Raw genomic sequence first — 26,764 nt, forward strand, 5'->3', positions numbered from 1 at the left:
TAGTAAGTAGCTTTCACAGATGTAATTTTACTGACTATATTACAGTTTTCATATTTCCTTGGTTGCAGAAAACTTGCTGATAGGTAATAGACGTATTTCACATATTTACATACATAACCGAAGTGTGAAGAGTTGTCTGGTTAATTTTCAAATAGTTTAGTTAGTCATCTGTTCTTACTGATTTAAGAGTAGAAATAATCCTTAATAGTACATAACAGACATTGTTTGTTGACATCTCCAGCAGCATATTTTGATACAGTTAATGCAGATAAAGTCAAGAGACAGTATACTGTTCTTTGGAAACAGAAACTGTGTTTATTCACAGGTTAAAAAAATGAAAATAAGTCTACTCTTAGTGTTGCTTTTTCTCTTTCAAGAGCACTTCTGTTTGAGAGTAAATAGTTTTAATTGGATTGTAGTATTTTTGTTTGGAGTTCTATTTCAGTATTAAAACAGTAAATATCGGTCCATTATATTTTTTTTCTTAAAATGTGTGCTTATGGTAGTGAGTAATGGTATTAATTTATTTCTCTGCATTATGGAAAGCTTTGTTGTATCAGTGTTCTTTATTAATCATGATGTTTATAAAAGAAAATTTGGCTTACGTATATTGCACTTGCATCTCTGTATTTAACCTGTCCTGAGTGGCTGTTTGTTGGCTGTTGAATGCTCCTGGAATACCTGTCCTTCAGAACATTGTGTGTGGATTTGAAGAAATTAAACAGGAAAAGACTTGTCTTCTATAGAAGGTTGTGTTGCCTGTCAGCTCCTGAGGAGCAGTTACACCCACAAAGCCAGCTCAGGTGCTGATGCTCTTCTAGCAGTGCTGAGGACCCTGGAGCAGCCACTGCTCCACTACTTTACAGAAGCAGACTTCACATGATTGTGTTGTGCTGTACTTAATCTTCAAAGTGTTGAAATGTGGTTTGAATGCTAGGCTGAGGCATGGAAGGTATAACTAAAATTTGTGTGCCTTTTTTTACTCTGCTCCTTTCAATAAAATTTCTAGTTAGATGTAATAGTTCTTTATTTTAGTGTTTGTTTTAAACCAGGGAACAGCATCTCTTAACTTAAAAATAAATAACTTTCTGACAAATAAACCGTATTTTTAGAAGCCTGTGTGCTTTTAAAACCTGGTTTCAGTGTGCACTGCAATTAGTAACAGAGAACCATGTGGGTTTTTGACAGTAGTTGTGCATCTTCCAATTTGACAATGTAGCGAGTAGTGTTTCTGCCACCTTGGCAGTGTCAAAATGACTAGATTAAATTAGCAAAATTTGAAACTGATAAATGCTTGTAAATACAGTAGCATACTAAAAAAAAACCTGCCACCAAAACCAACCACCACTTCATAGAGATTAAAACATGGTGTTGATAACTTACAATGCAGGCTAGATGGTGGAATTCCTGGATGCTGGAATAACTAGCTCATTATGCTGAAAGAGAACAGTTGACTTTGGAGAGTAAGAGAGGAGCTATTTTCACGTTTTCAGAAACTGCTGACTCTTTGCTTAAATGTACAGCTGTGGCTTTCCTGATGGAAGAAGTGAACATGTGCCTTGTATTTCTATTCTAAATTATGAATACTGTGGTGTATCATGATGTGTCTTGTGTTCATAGATTTGATTTCAAGCTGTTGGAGCAATTGAAACGGGTTTTTTTTTGTATTTTTTTCAAAATCAAGTATTGAAAGGAATATATATGTGAATTCTGGGACATCTGTTGATGCATTTTTAATTTAAAGTTTGAGGTTAAAGCAATGATGATTAATTTTTTTATAAAAGAAAGCATACGTTGGATGCTGTCGTATGCTATTGAATTGTAACTACATTGGTTAGAAACATCATAGCCTAATACTGTGCAGAAGGGCATTAGAAAATTAAACAGCTAGGAAGGGATTGTCTATGCTAATGCTTTTCTAATGTGACAATAAACACAATGTACAGTAGGTAAGAGTGTCAACAGGGGGTACATCTTGTCACAAGTTGTAAGAATATTCCTTGGATGATCTACCTGCCTTTCATCTGAGAGGTGTTATGAACACTGCATATGGTAACCTATTGAACTAGTTTTATTTCAGCTAGTAGAAAACGTTCTGAACTATGTTAAGAATTGCAATTTTTAATCAGCTTACTGGCATGTACTGTCTGTTTTCTTGCAGTAAAATGAAACCTTTCTCGGTATAACCCTAGGTCTGTTTTGTTAATTGGTGTCCTAGAAAAGACAAATTGAATTCTGTTTCATTGGAGTAATACTTCTGAGCTAAGTACTTGGGAAAGATTTAGAATGCAGATGAGGATATAAATATAAGTTTTGTCTAATCTTATTGATGTTTACTTTCCTTTCTTCCTCTTTCTTCTCCCTTTTCCAGTTCTATGCTCCAGCGACTAAAGTCCCTGGGCTATAAGTGCATGTTAAATATAGAATCCCCACAGCAAATGTGACTATCTGATTCAGATTCCTTCCTGATGTGGCTAATCCTCATAATGCTATCTCATGATTTCTTCTTGTTTCTGAAAAATAGCATTACCTTTTGGTACACAAATTGACTTGGAAATATACTTGGATTTGATTGTGAGGAGGCAGTGTTGCAGTTGTGATGAGCAAATGCAGTGTTCTAGATGTAAATTAATAAGTAAATCAGGAATGGACGTCTAATTTTTTTTGCCCCTGCAAAATAGAAGAGCAGATGCGGCTAAGGGATATAATGCCTGATCTCTGAATTGTCAAAGGCTGAAAAAATTTGCCGTAATAAAATTTCCATAATTAAAAGAGCAGAATGCAGACCAAATCATAAATTGCTGTATTCCAGCTAAATTCTGTGTTGAAAAAAGTTGATCAGACTGACTTGTGTAGTCAGATTTTTCTACATACTTAAGAAAATCCATTCTATCAAACTGTTTTGCTAGTTCTAACCCTGTTCTTCCATTAATCCTTTGGCCTTTCACCTTGCTCTTAATCATTGGTAATTAATGCAGATGCAAAACATAACTTTGTCTAGTGGTGTGGGGAGATGTCCTGTGTTTGTGATGTTAGTCCTTTTACAGATGAAAGGTATAATGGTGTTCTAAGGAGTTGTGTTGTGCTTAAACCAAAACACTGTGCTTTTTTTGTTTACAGGACCTTTTGGGATAAATCATGGAATAGAGCTTCATTCAGATGTTGTAGAATATGCCAAGGAAAAATTGGAGAGCTTCATAAAATATAGTGATAGCTTTGATAAGTAAGTATCTAATTTGTCGGGTTCACTTTGCAGCAACGTTTTTGTATTTAAACTGAGTTAGGAGTTTAGGAAGGGGAGAAGAATGGCTTCATACAACCAAAGCCTAAAACTTCCAGTTTGTGACACTAGTTCATGAGGTAAGTTAAGCCTTTGCAAGCACGCTTTAGAAGTGTGCAACTATTCCTGCTGTATAATATTTTAAAAAACATTGTGCCTGCATTTTGGCAGTGTGTGTACATACAGGCATATATACATAGGTACTTGAGAATGATGTGAAGTGTGTGTCTCTCTGCATGTATAGAGTAAATAGCGTACATTATGTCAGTTTTTACTATATAATTGGACATCATCTTTCTAGTCAGCAATAATTTTTTTATAATTTGTGTTGATCTAGACATGAGTAAACTTATTTGGTTGTATCCATACTTACTACCTGAAAAGATGGACTTTGGAGTATTCATCTGGGCTTGTACGCCGCTCGTTTTTACTGTTACACTTCTGCGTAACAGGGCTTTGAACCTTACTGGTTTTGTCTACGCAGCAATTTATTACTGATTTTAAGTTGACCCATAATAATTTATCTTGGGACCTCTCTGAAGGGTATACCAAGGTTCTATCTAGGGCTGGTCAAAGACTTTTTTTTCTTACAGGCAATAAGAACAGTGTTTCTAAGGTAGCTTCTGAAAATGCAGGGAGGACTTTGAATTGTAGGAGTAGCCTAAGAATTGCATGTTCCACTCTGCTTCTCTTCCCCGGTGAGCAGCAGAGAGTATTTTCTATCCCTTTACCTTTGTTGTAATGTACTTTATGAATTGCCACACTCCTGGTTATGTTGGCTGGAGCTCAATCCATTTTTTTGTATTGCCCAATTTAGAGAGCTCTGATCTGATCACAGGCCTTCCTCCTTGTGCTCCTAAGTAATGGAAAGTTCTTACTTGATACTCTTAATTATTGTCCTTTTAATACCTGTATCTGAATTGAATTCGGTGTTTCTGGTATTTGCTAAATGATTTTAGTGGCATGTTCATGTATTAGGATAAATTATGTAAGAGAATACATACATTTTGTTAGTACTGCCTTAATTTTAATACAAGGACTTTTGTTATCTGACGTTAATACATAGAGAAGACAGAAAAAATAAAAATTGATTCAGTTTGGGACTTTAATGATGCACCTTTTTTAAAGACAGCTTATATAAAGTATGTGAAAGTAGTCACTCATGATGGTTACTAATGCTCCATTAGTGGCTCTATGAAGTTGGACCTGTCAGCTAATCCGTTCCCGTGCATACCTGTCTTCTTTCATTCTCATGGGTGTGTTGTCTAGAAAAAACTGGTTTTGACTGAAATGTCTTTCCAGTCTGGTAGTAAGTTAAATTGAGTGAAGGGATAGCAAAGAAATTACTGTCATTATTGTTTAAACAATCTGATTAGGATAGTTATATAAATGAATATAAACCCCATATAACTGGGGTTTATACTTTAAAGTACAGAAAATATGGGGGAAACAAAGTTGCTAAACTTTGCAGAAGTGAATGTCAGCATTATATGTATACTGTGTTTAAGAGAAATAAGCGATGGTATGTGGTAAATGATCTAAATATTCCTAAAGAAGGGATGTATTTTCCCCTAATTCAGTGAAGATCAACTGTGGGGTAGTGTTACAAATGTTGTGTGCTATTTACGATGACAATAAATTGATCTTTAGTAACACAGTGTTACTCCAATGAGGGGAAAAGTCAGCAGACTGGTGACTATGATCTAAACTTTATCGCTAAGCTCTGTATTACTGTCTTGTCATGTGCTGTTTAACAATCTACCCTTCCCTCACAACAGTAAAATACTAATCAGTGGCTACAGAAACAGCCTCCTCACCAACCTAACAAAAAAATTGGACTTCTGTGGAAGTGATTTTTGGTACAGATCTACTTAGTAAAAGCTACACTGCGGCTGATACGATACTGATTGGCTGTTTGGATTTTGGTTTGTGGGGACATTTGTAACTTGTCTGCGTAGCTGATTCTGGTTAACTGCTTTCTTTCTAAGTAGTCTGTATTTTAATGTAGTGAATTAAGATGGTGTGTGGATTTTTCTGTTTTGGGGTCCTATATTTGGGGGTATTTTTCAGTATAAGTGAATTTATACAGAATGTCGTAAATTTTAATGTGCCTCTCAAAGTAAGATGTTCTGGGTCAGTATGTCTGGTTCTGATTCTTGTTTCAGTAACTTTCATGCAGCTTCACTTACAAGTGAAGGATACTTAGCCAATGTTATGTGGACTGTGGCATCTGAACTTACCTACTGATTTGATGAGCTTAGTACGTGGATGAAAGACCACCTAAGAAAAAGGTGTGCGGTGTCTGTCTACTGTTGAACACTGGTGTGAACCTGGCAGGCATCCTTACTGTTTGAAAACAAATTTTTATTTGGGAGGCTGGTATGAATGCAGTTAATTGTCTGGATGTGTGTGTTTGTGTGTGTGGAGGGAGGGGGTGGGGGGGTGCGCGTGTGCGGGGCAGAGGGTGGAAAAACCCTTAAACTTGCCAGCAGCCTCTAGCAAGGCATACAGAAGACAGGAGGAGCACAGACACCAAGATCAATTTTCCTGCTAGTAATGGAGTCACACTTATGGAGAATTCTGTAAAACTTCACATTGCCACTTCCTTTTGTTCATTCTTTAGTATATAATGTTCTTTGGTCTGATATGAATAGTTTTGAAACAAAAACCGGGAGTTTAACCTTATGGGTAGGTACTTGAAGAGCTTCAATCTAGATACTAAATAAATACTTCCTGACTTAGTGGTGTTCCTCTGCTTGGAGCAATAGGCCATTGTATTGACTTTGTGTGGGCTTTGGTCATGCTGATTTAGGTGGGGTTTTGTCTGGAAGCAAGATGTAGTATTGCTTTGATGGTTTTGTGGGGGAATGATCCAGTGTCGTGTGTGGTGTAATACAGTGCTTTTTCTTGATTCCCAATAGGAATGTTTTTGAAAGGTAATTAAGAACTTGTTATTCTATGGATGGGGTAGGTGTTTGACCAAAGATTGGAATCAATGTCAAAATAGCATGTCCAGGATTTGAGGTGCGTGCTCTCTCTCTCTCTGCTAAAAACCCCTCTCCCTGTGGGAGTTAGGCTTCTCTGTTTTGACTTCTCACACTGTTCATTGGAGGAAAATTTTTCAGACATCTGTTTGAGAGACAAATCATTCCAGTAATTACTTGTATCTGTATCCATATTCCACCAATCTATAAAATAGTTTTTCTCTAAGTGGAGGTGGAGTTTCTCATTCTGAGAGGTAAAATGCTGCCTTGATTTTACTTGACAGCGGATGTGTGCCAGTAGAGGCACTGAAATACCATCTGAAAGTGTTGTCATGGTTTGAGGTGCAAAGACTGTAGGCATGGTCTAAAGAAAGCTCTCTGAGTCTGAAATATGTGTAAGGCTCTCTTTCATTCTTAAAACCTTCAGGGAATGCATGCCAATTACGGGGAAAAAACCATTCCATGTGAAGGCTCTATCTGAAACACATATGTGCAAGTATCAGGCCCCGCTTCACCTGTTTATTGAAGGGGAATGTGTTGTCTTTTCTGCTCCCAGTCAACTTCTAGACCTAGAATATCCAGCTCGGAGAGAGAGCCACAGGGCAAGGCTAGGTTGCCCATCTTCTAGCACCCTATCAAAAACCAAACCTGATTAAGCTGGTGAAGTCCCTGCTGTGAGAGAAAATCACCAACCCTTCTCAGGATCAAAAGAAACCACTTCAATGGTAAGTGACAAGAACCCTAGTACTTCTTCTGGGGTAACTTAAGGGGTGAAACATCTTCCTGAAGTTCTGTAGTAGGTTGTGTTGGCATTGAAAAATACAAAACTTCATCTTCTGACAGAATAATTATGTCTTCATCAAAATTCAGGGCTCTGTTAGGACTCTGAAGGCTTGTTTTCTTTCTGTTAAAGCAGATTTGAAACACACAAAATAAAGCTGCTTTTTGTCCTGTTCTGCTGATTGTAGGGGAGGGAAAAAAATCTAAGCTGGAAAAGCAAACTGTCTTCAAAACTCATGGGTTTCTCAGTTAAAATCTTACTGATAACTTTGTTTCAGAGAATATAAATGCTTTTAGTAGTCAAAGTCTTGTTGAGATGTAATCTAACCAGGAAAACATAGGGAGTGCAAGGATTCAGGTGGCATTCTTTGATGGCAGAGGTTATATTATAAAAAAAAAAAAAACAAACCAAAAAGGTTTGTGGACCATTCACTTTTCATTTAGAGGTAATAGAGAAGTACTATTTTTAATCCTACAACTCGTGAACCATAAGAGTCTAAAAATGACAATTGAGTCTGTTTCTGTCTAGGAAGGAACTATATTTTTGAAGTATTTCATAGCTGCAGAAAGACAGAATTCTTTACACCTCAGAACCACTCATAAAATACCTGAGAAATAAATTAATAAATCCCATGGTAGACAATGCCTTTTTTAAAAAAAAAAATATTTCATTGCTTTAAGTTTGTATAGTATTTAGAATGTTTTTTACATTAAAGCAAGTGGTAACAATGCTCAGTGTGTGGTTCTTACAAAATCTGTTGCTTCACAAAAAAACACACTGTGAAATAGGACAACTTCAACTTCCAAAACCATTCTTCTGCTTCAGTAAATAAAAAGGAAGCACATAATCTTCCTCTGGAAAACGGTTTGTCTGTTGACAGGCTTCTGTTCATAGATCTGTTGGGGTCCTGACGGTGGACTAAAGTGACAATTTTTTTTTCCCCCTCCCTATTCCTCTCCATCTTTCCTGAAATTCCCTGTGGAATTGATAAAGAGTATTCCTTCAATGTAATTCTTGAATTTGACCCCAGAATTTACAGTACATAATGAAGTTTAAATTCTGTAAACCATTGTTGAAGGGAGAATGAGATCTAATTGTATGTTTTAAGAACCAGTGTTTGAATTTTTCTTCAGAAATACTGAAGAGTAATTTGTTTTGGTCCATTTTAATGAAACTGACGAGAATATCAGAGCCTATAAAAGAACCAAGACAATTTTATTTAAAAATGGAGATGACAAATAGAAGCAAGGTTGAGGTAGAGGCTTCTTACTGTCCCTATAGCATTGCCTGTAAGCTGGAAAACTGTTCAGTGCAAAAGTACTGAATAAAATTGTACCAGCGTAACTTTTGGCTGTTACTTTAATGCTGATTAAAGTTACTGTTACTGTAAAGGGACTTAACAGAATCTACAATGACCATTTTTTCCAAAGATTTAATATTTTAATTTCTGTTTATTCTGATGTACGTAGTGGACATGCAGAAGGCTTCACAAATAACAGTAACACTAGTAGATAAAACGTGTGTAAGAAAAAGAACTAACACTCTTCAAAAATGGTTTTTCCTTATTTACTGACACAGTTTTTAAGTTTCTTAGCTAGTGATTTAGTCTTAACTAGAAATTGCTGACAGGATATAACATGGAAAGTATTTACTGAGATACAAATTGGAAAACCTTTTCCTGTAATATAAGTACCAGCTTTAAATCTGATAGATACTTGTTCTAAAGCACTTTCACAGTTGAGTAAAATGAGACAGGCTAATGAGGCGTAGGAATCTGAAAGTAGTTCATTATTCTGTTGCATGTTCCTGTGGCATGTTATGTCACAAAGCCATGCAAGTGTTGACCTTTATCTGGGGTTCTCAAGATAAGTTTTGTGTCAGTTTCAAACATGAAAAATTGACTAAATTACCTGAAAGCTTCTTCAGGGTTTCTGTCAGTGAATTCATTAGTGTTTAAACAGATTCTAGGAGTGTTTGGAGTAAGATTACTGATGTATGAAATTCTTATGTTCACATAGCAAAAGCTCTGGGAGTGTTGGGTTTTTTTCGATGCAAGTGGACAAAGAAGCCAGAGCTACTGAGATAGAAATTATATGTAGCTTTTCAGTCTGTGTCTTAAAATAACCACAGGAAACACTTTGTTTTTCAGCTGCTGTAGCTGTGTTTTAAGAAGGCCAGTTGGTGAAAAAGAGTAAGAAACATCTAAACCAGTCTGCCAGAACTGATTATTTTTACTCCCTTCTGCCCCTATCCTGAGGAGTCCTTTTGCCAAAAATAGTTGGCAGTATATTAGTATGGGTCAAAAATGTGTTATTTCCTTGTCACAAAAGCAAAAAGTTTGTTTTATCATATGTTTTCAGACTCCACACATGTTACAGATTCATTTCAATGTCTGGCTATATATTTCATTGAAGGGAAGTTTGATATAAAGCTAATTTTATGAGTTGCTATGCTGGATTTATTATCTGTTTTGGAATGTGTATGAAAACCTAGTTTGTTTTTTCTGTTAGAGTTACTCATGAAATCTGCTTTGCAATGCTTTTGAATGCTTTGTTCCAATGTAGTGGCACTGTAGTTCAAATGGCAAATGTTTAACACTTGCCAACCTTTTGTTACACATCCTTAAAGTAGAAGACTAGTCTTGGTGCCCTAAATTTAAAGAAATAATTTTGCTGTTAGATGGGAATTTCTGGGAGCAGCTTAATAGTTGAAGGTTTCAGAGTTTATGGAGGGTTTGAGTTGACTGACTAAGAGACAAGTGTGGATGGGAAAACAGTATACAAAGTTCATACTGAAATGGGTTTTCTTTCTGTAAACTGAGCAGCAAGCGGAGATATGAGTGTGGCTGATAAATGCAGGGATAGGCAGAAGTATACAGTTAGATACAGCAAGTCAGAGGTGAGCTGGCAGTGTGCCCAGGGAGCTAGGATGGATAACTGTAATCTGGGGTGCATCAAGCCATGGTATTGCCAGCTGGTCCAGGGAGGTGACTGTCCTGCTCTACACTGGGCTGGTGTGGCCTCACCTCGAGTGCTGTGAGCAGTTTTGGGCACCACAGTACAAGAGGGAGACAAAGCTACTTCAAGAGTGTCTAGAGGAGGGCAATGAGGATGGTGAAGGGTCTGGAGGGGAGGTCTTAGGAGGAGAGGCTGGAAGTCCCTTGGTTTGTTTAGCCTGGAGAAGACAAGACTGAGGGGAGAGCTCATCACAGTTTATAGCTTCCTGATGAGGGGGAGCGAAGAGGCAGGTGCTGATCTCCTCCTTTCTTTGATGACCAGTGATAGAACCTGAGGGAACGGCATGAAGCTATGGCAGGGGAGGTTTTGGTTAGGTATCAGGAAGAGGTTCTTTCTTGAGAGGGTGGTTGGGCACTGGCACAGGCTTCCCAGGGAAGTAGTAACAGCACCGAGCTTGACTGAGTTCAGGAAGTGTCTGGATGATGCACTCAGGCCCATGCTCTGACTTGGCTGGCCCTGTGTGGAGCCAGGAGTTGGACTCAGTCCCTATGGGTCCCTTCTAGCTCAGGATAGTCTGTGATCCAACCTCTAACATTCTGTGGTTCTATGAATGTAGTACTTGAGAGATGTAAAATGTAGCTGGAGTGATGCTGGTTTTAAGAATTGATAAATTTTTTGTTCTTAGCAAAGTCAGTTGTAAGTAGTTTAAGTGGTTCTTCGGTATTGCTCTTTATAAGCATCTTGTAACATGTTTTACTGTTTCCATCAAACACAAGCCTGTGGCTGTTGGAAGCTTTTTCTTCAAAATACTTGATTTTTCTCCCCATTTCATTGAACTTGCTCCTTTTGAAAGACTCAAGTATGTATACCACTTAAAAGAGACAATTTCTGCCTACCTGTATCTTTTCATCTTCGAGAGACATCAGGATAACATCCTGCATTCATAAAGGTTATATAGCTAGAGCTTAGCCTGAGAATCATCCTGTACATCTTCAGATTTGGAAGTAATTAAGGGTAGGTTTCACCGGTGGGTGTTAAAGTGGGACCAACAGTGAATCTCTCTTAAAAACCCTGCTGAGGTTATTTTAGTGTCATTTTTATGAATATCTTGCTGTCACACAAATACTAGATTGGTGGATATGGATACAAGAGCAACAAACTTGAATCCTAGTTCTTTGCTATAAATGTGTTGAGTTTTTTAATGGATGTTCATTTTACTACTAAAGTAATACTTCACTGTGGTGATATCTATGGGGAATCTTACTGAAAATAACACAGGCAGTAGCAATCTTCAGTTGCTGCAGCAAAGCCAGAAATGCACTTAAAATTTTACAGGGTTGGGTTTTTTTTAATACTTAGCTGGAAGAAAAGTACTGTGGCTGTGATGAGGATGAACTGGAAACACCCATCCTTGAGGGATAGATTACAAAAATGCAAAAGATGGAAGGGCAGAATCAGGTCAGCAGATGTTGTATGTGCTTGAAACAGCTTGATTATCTCAGGCCATTGCTAAACGTGATCTGTGTGTGCTTATATTTATTCTATGGCAAGTGCTTGTTTAAAGAGAAATGTTCTGTTGCTATGTATCTGTAGTGGGAACTCATAACTTTTGTTCTGTTGACTGTTGGTTCTCTTGTAATCAAGATACCAAATTCAACTGAAGAACCTAGTGTGGTTAAAACGTACAGGTTATTCCAGCACTTCAGTTTTGCGAGTTTTGGTGTCTGATAATACGAGGTTTTTTTCATGTTACTGTTACAATTCTCTGTAAGGCCACCCTGGACATTTGATAGAGGTGAACAAATGGCAAATAGGACTTGGCATTTCTTAGTTCTATTTCAACTCTAAGTAAATTAAATATTGCATCATCTTGTTAGGTAGCTTATGTGATTGTCAATACTGCATGTTAAAGCAATAATTTATTTTCAGCCATGTCATTAATTTAATAAAAGATAGCTTGCTGTAACACAGTAGGAAATTGAGTATCTGATCAGTGTTGATATCCCAAAGACAGTAGGAATAAAATGAACTTGTTAAAAGGATTTGGGTTTGGTTAGGTCAAGTTCCACTGTAAAACAATGTGGTTGATAGCAAAACCTTGTGATGCTGTTGCAGGTATTACTAAAATAGCATTCTGTCTTTTACAGAACACTTGTATTTAAGCTGTAGATGTTTTTCTAATCAAATGATGAAGGATTTTTATACTTCAGTAAAACTGAACTGCATTCTGCTTATTTTGAAAGTTATTCAGGCAGTTTAGTAACATTCACAAAATGACACATCAGTCTCTAGAGGGCCGTCACAAATTACCAGATTACATAAATGCAAGAAAATCATACATGTGTTTATCAGTTCTTTCTGATGCAGGGGTGCATCTGTCTCTGTGAAAAAAGAATCAGCTGAATTTTCAGAGAGTGGGAAGAGAGTCCTGTTGCATCACTGGTGCGATTTGCTTTACATAGAAGTGTAGAGGAGTAAGGTTTTGATTGTTGTACAGCTTAACTATGTTTGGAAAGTCCTTAATTCTATACTAGTATGAACTCTGTATGCCTTTAGTTCTCATCTTGTCACTGTTCCTACCATAACACCTGAAACAGTTGGTTCTGTGGGCAGCATGAATGAAGAAGGTTGGCTTTTGAACTCACATCTTGTAATGACAGAACACAGTTTATCATTTTTACTCCCATTTCTTTTACCTTTTATTTAGCTTTCTGGATAACAGGAGGCTATATATGGCCATGCTTGAATTGCCTCTATGCAAGCAGGCAGCCAGCATACCTGTGCCAGCCAGCTGGGTGTTACCTTTGCACAGCCGGGTGAGCTGATTAAGCACCCTTGTTTTTCATCTCATGGTCTATAGAGATTGACAAGGTCTGAAGAGTTAGATGTAGCCTAGTCTACATAGGGTTTAGGTTTGCTGTGGAAAATCAGTCAATCCAGAAACTGATGCAGTTGAAAAATAGGGCTGAAACTAGCTGAAGCTATGTGGAAGCAGGTGTTATTGAAGCACATGAGTTGCAAGCTGTGGAGCTAAAAGAGAAAATCTACTCTGCTTTTACTGTAACTGTAATGACTGCTGCAGATATTCATCCACAGCTCAAATACAGTGCACTTTGTGTCTGGGGAATGTTTTGTGAGTTATTGTTTTGTCTGTCTGTCTTGTAGAGGTTGGTGTTCCTGCTTGTTTTAAGAGGGTGTGTCCAGTGGCTTTGTGAGCTTTAGAGTGGTTTCTAGTAGAGGAAGAGTTTTAGGAGTGTGCCAGTGTTTAGAGGAGCACTCTGAGAAGATCAGAAGAAGTTGTGAAATTGCCAGGTTAGGCAGGCAGTCTGTCCTTCGTTTGCTAAAACTAACCATGGACTTTCTCAAGATCTAAAATTTCCATTTTAGACAATTACCATATTCTGTCTCTCTCCTCCCCACCCGTCCACCCCCTCCCATCCTGCCTTGCTCTTGTGCTTTGGAAGCCCACAAATTTACTTTACTCAAACTTTGAATTGATGTGGTGATGCTTGACTTCTAACTGTAGGCAGTATGAAATTAAAACTATAGCATGAACTGACTGATTGACCTTCAGTGAATGTAGAAAAACATGTCATAGTCTGAGTGCTTATGGAATGAGATCACTTCTTAAGCAAAGTGATCAGTGCCTTGGGTTTTATTTTCTTCCCAGCATTTAACCTTGCTTAATGTATTTCTAGATTTTTCTGTGTTGATCTGAAATTATTTCAACCACGGTTCAGAGTGGGCTAGCTACCCAGTTGGGTGCAACAAGGCAGTCCTTCCACACTCACCCTCCCTCTTCCTTTTTCCTTTTTAATCTACCAGTGTTGTTGGTAGCTGCTTTTATTTTTTTTCCTTCAGGATTTGGGTGAAGAAGCAATGTTAAGGACTGTTGGTGACACATAAGGCAGGAGACCTATGCAATAGTTGGTAAAGGATTCTGAAGTCTGTCTGTGCATTGTTTTCAAGATCAAACTTGGGGGGCGGGGGAATACTTTGAGCAAAAATTTTTGACTTAATGGCAGTGCTTTAGATCAGAAAGCCAGCCAAGCCTTGTAGGAAGCATCCCTGAGCAGTGAAAGCTGCCAGATGTCACTAACTGAAGAAATACGGATTTGAATGTTGTCAGGTGTTCTGGGATTTACTACTCCTAGCCAAGAAAAAAGAAAAAAAATCATTTTCTGATGAGTCAGCTGTAAAGTTCATAAAATGGTTGCATGTATTCAAAGTTCAAGATACATTGGATTTTAATGCTGCCAAAAGACGTTTGCCAACTGTTTTGTGCACTGAAAAGGTGCTGGGTTTTACTTGGTATTTTTTTCCAAAGAAAGCCATAAATCCTTTCTGTAACCAACTGTGTAACCTCTCTCCTTAATTGTGAAGTGCTTGAGGAAACAGTCTAGTTACTTGGTGGAGGAATTTTTTTTTTTACAAAAAGTTAAGTTACATGTATTATGATGTTAACAGCTGAAGCAGTCAAGTGCTGAGATTTGAAATAAACACATCTTTACTATTTTATGCAGTGACAAGTACTTAGTCTTTTTAACTTCTGTTATAAACTTATGGCTACTTAAAAGCAGTTCTGTAGCTGCTGTTTGAAAATTAGATGCTTCTGTGAATTTGTGTGGTCAAAAAATGACAAACTTTCTGGTGAAATTACTTTTCTTTAAAAAATGGATTGGGCTCAGGGTGGAAAATTGGGAGGTAGAGGAAAACGAGTCATAAGTATATTTGAAATATATAGAGGAGGGTCTATTTAGGAAACAAACTGTATCAATATTTACTCAACAGCCTGAATGTTTCACACTGTTGATAGCATGTACTATTTTAAAGGCAATTTTACTCTATGGTTTGTAATGTTTCTTTAGACAAAACTGATGTTTTGAGGCCTTTTGTTTTGCATAATATGTAACTGCTTAAGAATTTTTCTTTGGTGGTCCCTGATGTGACATAAAAAACCTAGAACATTCTTAAAGGAGCATTGCCACTGTACAAACTTCTAAAGTATGTGTGCTCAACTTTTAATTCATTACTTAAAGGAAGATGCAGAAACTGTTTTTTCTTAAAATCCTAATTTGAAATGTCCCCTCTGTTTGTTTTGTCTTCCTCTTAGATTTGAGTTCTGTGAACCTGCCTTTGTGGTTGGTAATTGTTTGGAAATAGCCTCAGACAGTCATCAGTATGACCGGATTTACTGTGGAGCCGGAGTCCAGAAAGACCATGAAAACTACATGAAAATTTTATTGAAAGTTGGAGGCATTTTAGTAATGCCTATAGAAGATCAGGTGACTTAGTGACAATTTCCCCTTTTTCTCTTAAGGAGTGGTTTTTTTAAATGTGTGGGTTTTTTAAATGTGTATTTGACTAAGTTAATGTTCAACTAATGGTATCTTGAGTCAGTGTGTTGCTGCAGCTAAGCAGGTATTAATCTTTTAAATAGAGTCTTGAAATCTTTTCTTCAACTTGTAGGAAAGCACCAGTATTCTGATTCCAAAAAAAGTCTGTGGCAAAATTGTGTCTTCAGTGAAACTAGTACTCCATTTGTAGTATTTTCAGTGTATTATGTGAGTCCCAGAACTGCTTTGAAATCTCCCTGCCACGCAGACGTTTTCCATCAGTACTTAACAACAAAGAAACCACCCTCTAAACCAAGAGGATTTCTTTCAGAGAAACATGATGTAGCTGTGATTAATTGGGATGTTGTAAGGGGAGGAAGAAACTAAAGGAAAAAATATTTCTAGAAGTTTTCAGTGTTGCTTTTCCATGTTAAATTAAGCATTTTTGAGACAGGTGTTATTATTTTAGTAATACTTCGCACTTTTATCACTTTCCATCCTTAGACCTCAAAAGGCTTTACAAAGGTAAGTATTATTCTCCCTGTTTTACTAATAGGGAAATTGAAAGATTATGTGATTTAAGTTGTTACCCCTTTAAATGCAGACAAAAAGTGAAATACTTGTTGATAAACATGCTAGTTAATTTTACATAATGTTGTAATTCTTTTTGCATCTTCTTTATTAAATTATCGAAGTGCTTTAAATATCTCCTGCATGATTCAGTTCCATAATTTTTTTTTCCAGTATTTATTGGACGAAGAGACTGTCAGTTGAAAGTCACGGAATCCAACTTTAGAGTAGTCATAGTTTGAATGTGAAATTAAAACAGTATTTTTAGCTTTTATACAAATGGTTCGGGGGCTAGAGTGTGTAAAGTACAAGGAGCAGCTGAAAGATTGGGTTAGTCTAACCTGCTGAGAAACAGCTAAGGGGCTGTTTAATTCCTGACTTGGCTTCCTAAAGGACTGGAGAATTTAGTAGACAGGAGGGCAGTTCCCCCTGCAGGTGCACAGCAAACAAAGGAGGTTACAGATGGCAGTGAGGGGATGTTCTCTGCCCATATATAGGGAAAACAGTTCTTCATAACCAATGGTTGAACGTTGCAGCAGATTGCCAAGACAGGTTGGGGAACCTCAGATTTTAGAAGTGGTTCTTAACTTCACCAGAAAAAGTCCTGACTTGTCTGATTTAACTTTGAAGTTGGCCTTGTTCAGGCAGGCAGTAGGACTCCAGAGGTTGCTTACAATCTAAACAATTCTGTGATCCTTTGGAAAAATCTGAAAACTTACCCTGGGCCTTAGTTTTCCAGCTGCATCTCTTCAGGTGGCTAGAGCACCTTATTCAGTACTCCAGTGATCAAGTACTGTTTCAGGGAATATGAAAAGTTTTCTGTTCATAAAACAACCTTTACAAATTAATTTTGAAGCAAATCACAATAGCAGTGTATTTGAATACCAGTTTGAATGGTTTTGAGTATGACAAAACTGTAATGACTGATGTATTTTGTTTGTTTTTTTTTTTCTTATGCAGCTAACACAGATTTTGAGAACAGGACAGAACACGTGGGAAAGTAAAAACATCCTTGCTGTTTCGTTTGCCCCACTGGTACAACCAAACAGAAATGACAACGGCAAACACGACACTGTGGGACTGCGTAAGTGTGGCTTGTGCTGGTTCCCTTTGGCTTGCTGAGTGGTTACAGTGCCTGCTGGTGGTGGTCGGGATGGTAGGGAAACTTGCTGTACAGACATAACATAATACAACAGGAGCATAGTAAAGCAGAGGCTTGCTCCTGACTCATGTTCTGCATTGTTAGCTATAGTCCTTAATTAAAATGATACAGTGTTCCTACCTTATCTTTCCAGATTTATTTTCCTGTAAGGTTCAGCTTCTGTCTTTCTAGTGATAAAATAGCAAGCTGATGCTGGTTCTGTCAGGAGTGCAAACTTTCTGATGGACTCCCAAAGAAAAGTATTTCGTCTCTTCCACCTGCAGTGAACAGAAGAGATCAAACCTGCAGCTGTGGTACTGTAGGATATTGATAGATGAGTGTACTTCTATCTGTCTGCAAATAATGGTCGTGCCTAGCTGGTTTTAGTAGTCACTGCAGTTGGGTTTCTAGCTGCAAGGTTTTGAAAAGGTTTTCAGAAAGCCTCCAAAAGTACGTAAGTTGTCAAGATAAGATCCTGTGCTAAGGGGAAGAAAAAAAAGTGGTAGAAAGGTGTAGAGCTGGAATTTTCTGGCAGGGTAGTCAGGGCGAGGAATGAAGTAATAGAGCTTCAGTGGGAATTTAAATTAACCCAACGAAGAACAGCTTTTTTCTCCTGTTCTATTCTGTTAACATATAACCAAAGGGAACTAATTCTCCTGTCACTTTCACATAGTATTTTTACCTCCATGTGCTCTTTTTAACTGTGAAACAGGTATAAACCTTTCAGGAGTCCAGAATGTCCTGTCAGGTTGTATTGCCTGTAACTACTGATCTGGCTTTCAGAGCTTGTGTGTTCACCACATGTAATTTGCTTTTTATTATAGTTACTTTTTTTTGTTCAAAGTATAGATTATACTTCCTTTTATGTAATCACTTCTTTGTAGCAGTAATTAATTTTGATTGCTTTGACACTTGTTTTGAGACTAATGGAGTTAATCTATTAATAAATAAATTTCAGGAATTACTTCCCTCCGTGTTCTTTACTTTAGATGCAGTCTGTACTAAGCTGTATCATGGCTAACAGTGAAATAGAGGTGAATTGTCAGACTTTCTGGTCATAGTGAAGTATTTTCAAATGTTCTTGGTCACTATTCATGAATTTTCAGAATTAGTGTAGACCACCAGTGATTGGAACTGAACTGCAGTACAATAAAGGTGCTTCCTGGAAGTAACTCAATATAATTTAAAAAGGATTCTTCGGTGAGAAGAGGAAAGTAACGCATGAGTGTGCTACTGAGTTGGCACTGTTCAAAAGAAAAAAACAAAACCCAACTAACTCAGAACATCATGGGCTTGAAATTGCTGTGTAAAATGAAATAACTAAAATACATTTCTTTCTGCTGCTCAGATCTAGTTTTATTATTTCTATTAGAATTACAGAATGTATTAGGTTGGAAGGGACCTTTAGAGGTCATCTTGTCCAACCCCCTGCAGTAAGCAGGGACACTTTCACTAGATCTGGTTGCACAGAGCCCGATCAAGACTGATCTTTAATATCTCCAGGGATGGGGCCTCCACTACCTCTCTGGGCAACCTGTTCCAGAGATCTACCACCCTCACATTGAAGAATTTTTTTCCTAATACCACACCTAAATCTCTCCTTTTCTAGTTGAAACCAATTATCCTTTGTCCTACTGGTACACACCCTCATGAACAGTTCTACAGTTTTCTTACAGGCTCTTCTCAGGTATTGGAAGGCCGCCCCTATAAGGTGTGTGTCATTGTCTCCTCCCCGCTTCCCCCCCCCCCCACCCCTTCCTGCCAAGCCTTCTCTTCTCCAGGCTGAACAATCCCAACTCCCTGACCTTCATAGGAGAGGTGCTCCAGCCCTTTGATTTTTGTGGTCCTCCTCTGGATGCGCTCCAACAGGTCCATGTCCTTATATTGAGAACTCCAAAGCTGGACCCAAATGAGGTCTCAGGAGAGTGGAGAAGAGGGGCAGAATCACCTCTTGATCTGCTGGTCACATTTCTTTTGATATGCAGCCCAGGATGTGCTTGGCCTTCTGGGCTGCAGATGCACATTGGTAGCTCGTGTCCAGCTTTTCAACTGCAAGTACTCCCAAGTCCTTTTCACATCATCTCCTAACCGGTATGGATAATGGGGATTGTCCAGACCTGGGTGCAGGACCTTGTACTTGTCTCTGTTGACCCTCATGAGGTTCACCTGGGCCCATCTCTTCAGCCTTTCCAGGTCTCTCTGGATGGCATCCTGTCCCTCTGGCACATTAACCTCACCACTCAGCTTGGTGTAATAAGCAAACTTGCTGAGGGTGCTCAATCCCACTGTCAGTATCATTAATAAAGATGTTAAACAGCACAGTCCCAGCACAGATCCTTGAGGACCTCTGCTTGTCCCTGTCTTCCATCTGGACTTGGAGCCATTGACCACCACCCTCTGGATGACACCATACAGACAATTCCTTATCCACTGAACAGTCCACCCATATCTCTCCGATTTAGAGAGAAGGGTGATGTGGGGGGCTGTGGCGAAGGCCTTGCAGAAATCCAGATAAATGACAGCCATAGCTCTTCCTTTGTCCACTGATGCAGTTACTCCATTGCAAAAAGCCACTAGATTGGTCAGACAAATCTGACAATAGGATGACCCTATATGGGGGTCATCAGATATGCTAGCATCTGACTGGGAACACCTTTCTCAAAAGGGAAAGAGGGTCTTTGCCAAAAAGATTGTGGGGCTGAATGACAGGGCTTTAAACTGTATATGAAGGGGCAGGGGGTTATTAATATCAGGACTGTGTCTGATGAGCGGCAGGATGATGTGCCAAGGTTGGAGGGATGGGGTGGCAGAAAGGGCCACCAGCCTGTTGCCCTGAGGCATGTAGTAGGCACTGTATCAAAGCAGAGTCTTACAGAGACAAGCCAGAGGCTCCTGATGTAATAGGAACAGTTTCCATGGAGTGCCTGGGGTAGGGGAAAAAGGGGTGTCCGTCTGAGAAGGTGACACAGATGCTGGCCCAGCTGAAAGGGGCCTCTACATGAATGCATGCAGCATGTGCAATGAACAGGAAGAGCTGGAAACCACCATGTTACTAGAAAGCTACAACATAGTGGCCATTATGGAAACTTGGTGGAATGAATCCCGTTTACATTAGGTTAATGCTTTCAGGAGAGAAATAAAGAAGGCTTGGCAGTAAACCACACCAGTTGTGTTAAGTGTCAGTGATTTAAGATGGCTTTTTCAGCACCAGAATGATTACACCTCTGGGGCATATTGCAAACAAGGACTCTTGTCTTTGGGTAGACTGTAAGCTAAGTGATAAGGCTCCAGCATCCACTAGCATCTGTGTGGTGGTTTGACCCTGGCTGGAGACCAGATGCCCACCAAAGCCGCTCTCTCACTCCCCTTTTCAGCTGGACAGGGGAGAAAATAGATATTGAGAGGCTCAGGAGTCAAGATATGGACAGGGAGAGATCATTCTGCAGTTAGTGTCATGGGCAAAACAGACTCAACACAAAGGAAAGGAAAGAAACCTCTCTAATTTATTACACTGCACTGCACACACAGTGACACCAGAATTGGATAATGAGAAGTGTGACCAGATCTAAAAGCACCTCCCCCCACCCCTCCCTTCTTAGCAGACTTTACTTTAGCCATGATTTGGCTCCCTTCTTCCCCCCCTGCCCTGTGTCCCTTCTTCCTCCCATCTTGTGGCAGAGAGGGGCAGGGAATGGACATTTTGATCAGTTCCTCATGAGTTGTTTTCCTCTTTAGCTGGGGGGGGAGGAGGGGGTAGCATGGGATGTTGCGCACACCCTTCCCCTGCTCCAGCGTGGGGTCCCACCCACGGGTGACAGTCCTCCTCAAACTTCTCCAGTGTAAGTCCTTTCTAGGTGGCTTCAGCTATTTACCAGCTGTCCCAGTGTGGATCCCTTCCATGGGGTGCTGACCTTCAGGCCCAGACTGTTCCAGCCTAATTCCCCCCAGAGTCACGAGTCCCCCCCAGCAGATCTGCTCTGATGTGAGTTGGTCTTCCCACAGGCTGCAGCTTCTGCTGTGAGGAACTTGCTCCAGTGGGTTTCCTGTGTGATCACAGCGTCCTTCAGGTGTATCCACCTGCTCTGATATGGGGTCCTCCACAGGCTGTAGGTGGGATCTCTGGTTCCCATCATCTTCCATGGGCTACAGGGGGACAGCCTGTTCCACCATGGTCTCGTGGGCTGCAGGGGAGTCTCTCTGGTGCCTGCAGTGCTGTCTCCACCCCCTTCTTCCTTGACCTTGGTGTCTGCAGAGTTTCTTACATCTTTTCCCTCTCTTCTCTGGTGGCAGAAATCATCCACTTACAGGTTTTTTTTTTTCCTCTTAGATGTGATGCCCAGAAGCGCTGTGACCATTGCTGATGGGCTTGGCCTTGGTCAGTGGCAGGTCTGTCCTTGAACCCAGCTGGTGTTCGCTCAGTCAGGCCTAGAGGAAGCTTCCAGCTGCTTCTTGCAGAAGCCACCCCTGTAGCCTGGTCCCCACTCTTCCACCAGAACCCAGCCATGCAAAACCATAGGAATCAGTACATATTCTGCATCTCACAAAAATTCACATTTGAGCAGGATGTATATGTGACTGGATAGCTTCATGCTTAACTTAATGTGGGAAATAAACTTGTGCTAACCCACAGTATACTGTGTGTAAAGAATGCAGATCACGAGCCCAGTACATCACTGCTAAGTCATAGTGATCAGATTTTCTTGAAGTCTATTGTTGATTTTTGTTTAATAATGATGGAGAAAGCAAATATATATTGTGTTAAATTTTACTCTATCTTCAGATTTGGTTAGTATCATAGAATGCTTTGGGTTGGAAGGTATCTCAAAGATCATCTAGTTCCAACCCCCCTGCCATGAGCAGGGACACCCTCATTGGAGCAAGGTTGCCCAAAGCTCCAGCTCCCTGGAGGTGTTTAAGGTGAAGCAAGTTTGAGAAAGTCACTAATCGGAACAGAAGTGAGTTGTATTTCTTGCTCAGCGTGGCTTAAATCCATGAATATCAATGGAACTTAAAGCTACTTCTGTTACTTGAATTCTTCCCTAGGTGTCCTCCTGAGTAGTTCTGTATTCAAATAGATCTTAACTGCATAGAAAAGCTTTCTGACTGTCTTGCTGTAGGACTTCCTAACTATCCTTCCTACCTATTAAACATTTCTTGTAAAAAGCCCATAAAAATAGAGCAGGTCTGAAGGTTTCTAAGAGCTCATTTTCTTCGTGCTATGTTTGTGGGTGTCTGGGATTGCTGAACAGAAGTACAGCACTTTTAGATCTTGACTTCTTTAGGTAATACAAATGATTAGCAGGTACCAATGATAGTTTACGTTCTGGGATGTCACTGAAGAGCTTTGTCTTGAAAGCTTTTAGATGTGTTTGCCTTCAAAATCAAATAGGATATAATTAAGCATAACTCGGACTAAAAATCTATTTGTTTTAAATCATCTTACAGAATAAGAAAGCTGAGATCTTACTGCTTTTACACCTTTCTCAGGATGCAATATTTCAGTGTTTATTTTTCTGTTCAATCTTATTTTGAAGGATTTTTTTCCCCGTCTGATTTTTACAAAGCCTGTCTCACACAGCTCTGTATACTTGACTAATGCTTGCCATCCATTACTTCAACATCATATACCTTGTGCTGGCATTTACTATGATTGGCTTATAATCTGCAGTCATGCCTTGTTTAGCCTGATCTTAAAAATGTGTTTTGAATGATTAGGTGGGGTTTTGTTCTTGGATTTTGATTTGGGTTCATATTAAACAAATGGGGCTTGGTTTTTTGGGTCTTAAGTTTTTTTCTTTCACATTACTAGAAAATAGTGTTGCCAGTCATAAACATCCATTCTGTCTCATAAGAATAACTAGCATGCAGCTGAAGTCATTGTAGGAAACAAAAGCTTTTTTGAAGTGCATACAGTGTTTTCTAATCTGAATGCAGTATGCAATCTGTATTTATCAAAATTATTTCTTCACTAACTCCTCCCTTCCTGCAGTCTCTACTTTTATGCTACTTTGTTTTGGAATGAAAGTGACAAGCAAATCAAACAGGCTGAAGAGGTTTGGTTGCTGTACTTGTTTGCTTTTGTTTTCCTTGGAATTAGCCAGCTGTAGCTCATCTGGGGCAGGCATCCACCAACCCAGCAACACTTAGTCATCACCTGCCTGTCTGTCATTGGAAAACCTGTGGCTTTCAGCTTTTTTGTTACTTGTTTTTTTTATCAGGATCTCAGTAATGTTTATTTTCTTTCTGCTGCAAGGATATGGGTGACTTGTTTTATTGGTCACATGTGAAGTTGACAGGGCCCTTCCTCATCAGTTGGGTTTCATAGGAAATGGAGAAAAGCATAGTGAATAGAAGAGGGAGGCAGAATAAAGAAACTTGCCTGAACAAAATGTGACTTAAGGGTAGAAATTCTTTCCCAGCAGCAGGATCTTAAAACTGTGCCAGCAGTAGGTCCTAAGACTTTGCCAGGTGCTAAAAGGTGACAGTATTTGTTGTATGCTTTCTTAAACGTATGTTAATAATTTATTCATGCTTTCTACTTCTCTTGCACATCCATCAAGAGACCCACTTTATATCTTGGGCTGTGTATTTACTCTAAAAGAGTAATCATACTCCAGAAGCCATTTTCAGCTCAAGTATGTAGCCTGTGGGATAGGAGTCGTTCAGTAGTGAACAGGGTTTTGTTTGCATATTGTATCAGGTAGTGAAATACCAGTTGTTCTTGAGTATTGGTATTACGGCTTTACAGCTAATGTATTTGCTAGAGTGAAAAGTCACCTAGTATAACTTTCTCTTTCATTTTTAGCTCCGTGTGCTGTTAGGAACCTCCAGGACCTGGCTCGAATATACATCAGACGCACCCTTAGAAACTTCATAAATGAGGAGATGAAAGCCAAGGGTATTGCGCAGAAGGCTCCTCCAAAACGGAAACGGAGGAGATGTCGTAGACGCAGGATCAACACCTATGTGTTTGTTGGTAATCAGCTCATTCCTCAGCCTCTAGATAGTGAAGAGGATGAAAGAATGGAAGATGACAACAAAGAGGAGGAGGATAAAGATCACAGTGAGGCCTTGAAGCCAGAAGAGCCGCCGCCTCGAAATCTGTTGAGAGAGAAAATCATGAGTCTACCATTACCTGAATCTTTGAAAGCATACTTGACCTATTACAGAGAAAAATAACTTGTTTTAAGTAGAAATAATGCCTACTGATAGTTCCTTTATTCTTGAAAATGTAGCATTCGTTAAGAAGTAGGTGGACAGATAATTATTAGTATCTCATCAAGACTGAAGTACAGCGATAAATCGTAACTTGTCTCTATCTTGCCTTTGCGACAAGGAAGACTTGCATTCAACAGTAGAATCCCTTTTCAAAAATTTATTTTTCTTTAAATTTTGAAAATGCTGTTTTAACTCTGATAGAAGTATATATTCCATTACGCAGCACTAACCAATATTTTGCATGGTAAGTCTTTTTTGATCCCTAACAGATTTGTATTGATAAGAGGATGAGTGAAATTTTATATATGCTAATTAATTGTTAAACGTGCATCTGACTTGATGAGCAATTTGTCTGTATTTATTATTCTTAGGGGAACATTTTAAACATGCAGACACTTACCCTCTAATGTCAGAATCAGACCCTTTTAAAGTTTATTTTACTATGGCTTTGTTGCAATCATTATTACTATGTTGGTATAGATGTATTCCAACAATGCAAGTGCAATAAATGTATACAGACACTGAATGAGCTGGCTTTAATGAAATAAGAAAATACAAGTTCTGAAGTGTCAGATGACCCGACTTCTTCTGCATTTGTATCTTTTGCCAAAAGATCTTGAGAAAAGTTAACAGCCTCTCTCGGAGCCTTAACAAAACATGATATTGAGTAAGAAGCGAAGCAATGCTTACTTCAGCTCTGCTTGTGTTTAACTCCAATCTACGCTTCCAGTATTTCTAATGAGGCACTTCCTCACTTGTGGGAAGTTTAGGACAGTACATTATGTTTATTTCTACAGCTCACAGCATTGACTCAAAATGTTTGGTAATACAAGATTGTAATTTAGGTATCAGTCATCTATATTTACTGCTTTTAAGTAGAGGTAGAATTTCAACAAAGTTTAGTTTGTATTGCTTACTGGGATAGCTATAATAGTAGAGTTTAGAATTTGTTCAGCAATTGCACTTTAGTAAGTGAATTTTATACTTAATATGCATCTCCAGGAAGGTAGACTTGTGCTAGCCTATATTTTGTTTCTGAGCATGGCTCTTAGCACAAAAATATTTATAAAATCATATGCATCTTTTGGAAACCTAAGAGTAGCAGTGCAACTGTGGGGACCCACAATAGTGCTGATTTAAATCCTTTGATTTCCTCTCTTCTAGTTGTGAAGTTACTTGCAGTTCTCACTTTTAACTTTGCTTTTATCATCTTAATTTCTTCATTCTCTGTTGTAACCATGAGGGAAAATGCTGTTTATTAAAAACTTGGCATGATACGCGTTAAAAGCCACAATTATTGGAACATATGCCTGTTGGACCCCCAGTGAAAAACATTCCTCTTGAAATACCCTGCATGATGCATTTTATACTGGTTAACATTTTGGTGTAACAACCATAAAACACAAAAATCAGTTCTTTGAAAAATGGTAAATGTTCCTAGTCCAAGTATTGATAACCAGCCAATGTTCATGTGGTCTAACAGTCCAATATTGACTTCAAAATATATAAACATTTTGTTGCTTCCAAGGAGGAAGGAAACGTGTAATCCCATGATACTGACTCTTTATGGTGCATTTCATGCTGTAGTCCCTGTTTTTTTTAAGGTACATTGTAGTAATGTTTAAGTGGAACTTCATGAAGGCCTGTTGTACCAGCATGTGGAGTTACTTTCTGCAATACAATTACAGTGTAAGTAAACAAAACTATTTGAAACAAGTATTCTAACTTTATTTTAAAACCAGGAAAAACTAATAAGAAATAGTTTTCCAAATAATGATACTAATAAAAGTAATTGTGATGCTTCAGCTATAAGAATTGAACATAATCTTGTTTTAAATGGATTATTTTAGGTGGAGTTTAATTATCTGAAGTTTGAGATGGTTTTGTCTGTCCTTTTCTTGAAATCTGCATCCATAATCTCAAGAGTTATGAGATGACTAAATATTACTTATATTTCAAGGACTTGATACAGGATGCTTTTGGAGAATAAATTTCTGCTTTCTTTCATGCCTGTATACTTGGAATTGGAGAGCGGATGACTTGTCATGATTCTTCAGTATGTAAGTTGGTTTTTTTTTGGAGTCACTGAAAGAGAATGTTTCTTCTGTGTTTTATATGTGGATTTATTTTACACTCTTGACTTTATATTTACATAAATAAAAAGAAATGCAAAATGAATTAAACCTTAATTTCTTCCATCTTGGTTGATGATGGGGATGTTGTTGCAATAAAATGGATTTTTTGGTGGTTTCTGCTTGCTTCAGTTTCTGTGTTTCTGTGCAAGTGTTTTCTGTTATTTGGAAATTCACATACCAGCAAGTTCATAATTAGATCAGAAACTTTAATAAAGGCTATTTCTGAATTTCAGAAACAGAGTAATGTAGGTGTGTGCAAAATTTTGTATTTTTGTAGAGGTTGAAAGATGAGATGAGGTTCATGACTTGGGAAAGCTGCTTTGTGCCCAGCAGTACTTTTGAAGCACTCATGGAGAGAGAGT

The 26,764-nt window shown here is 38.7% G+C and overlaps 1 protein-coding gene across 2 annotated transcripts in view; it reads left to right on the forward strand.

Annotated features, from left to right (window-relative positions):
- The window catches only part of PCMTD1 (protein-L-isoaspartate (D-aspartate) O-methyltransferase domain containing 1), a 46,496-nt gene extending 19,966 nt beyond the window's left edge, over window positions 1-26,530 (forward strand). For both annotated transcript variants that reach the window (XM_084260820.1, XM_084260819.1), the window contains 4 exons: window positions 3,121-3,223; window positions 15,116-15,287; window positions 16,869-16,992; window positions 23,855-26,530. In XM_084260820.1, the coding sequence (XP_084116946.1) occupies window positions 3,121-3,223; window positions 15,116-15,287; window positions 16,869-16,992; window positions 23,855-24,228 (773 nt within the window). In that variant the 3' untranslated portion in view covers window positions 24,229-26,530. The remainder of the gene's footprint in view (window positions 1-3,120; window positions 3,224-15,115; window positions 15,288-16,868; window positions 16,993-23,854) is intronic.
- Window positions 26,531-26,764: the final 234 nt, after the last annotated feature.

Source organism: Gallinula chloropus, assembly GCF_964237585.1.
Source record: "Gallinula chloropus genome assembly, chromosome: 2".
NCBI classification, from domain to species: domain Eukaryota; kingdom Metazoa; phylum Chordata; class Aves; order Gruiformes; family Rallidae; genus Gallinula; species Gallinula chloropus.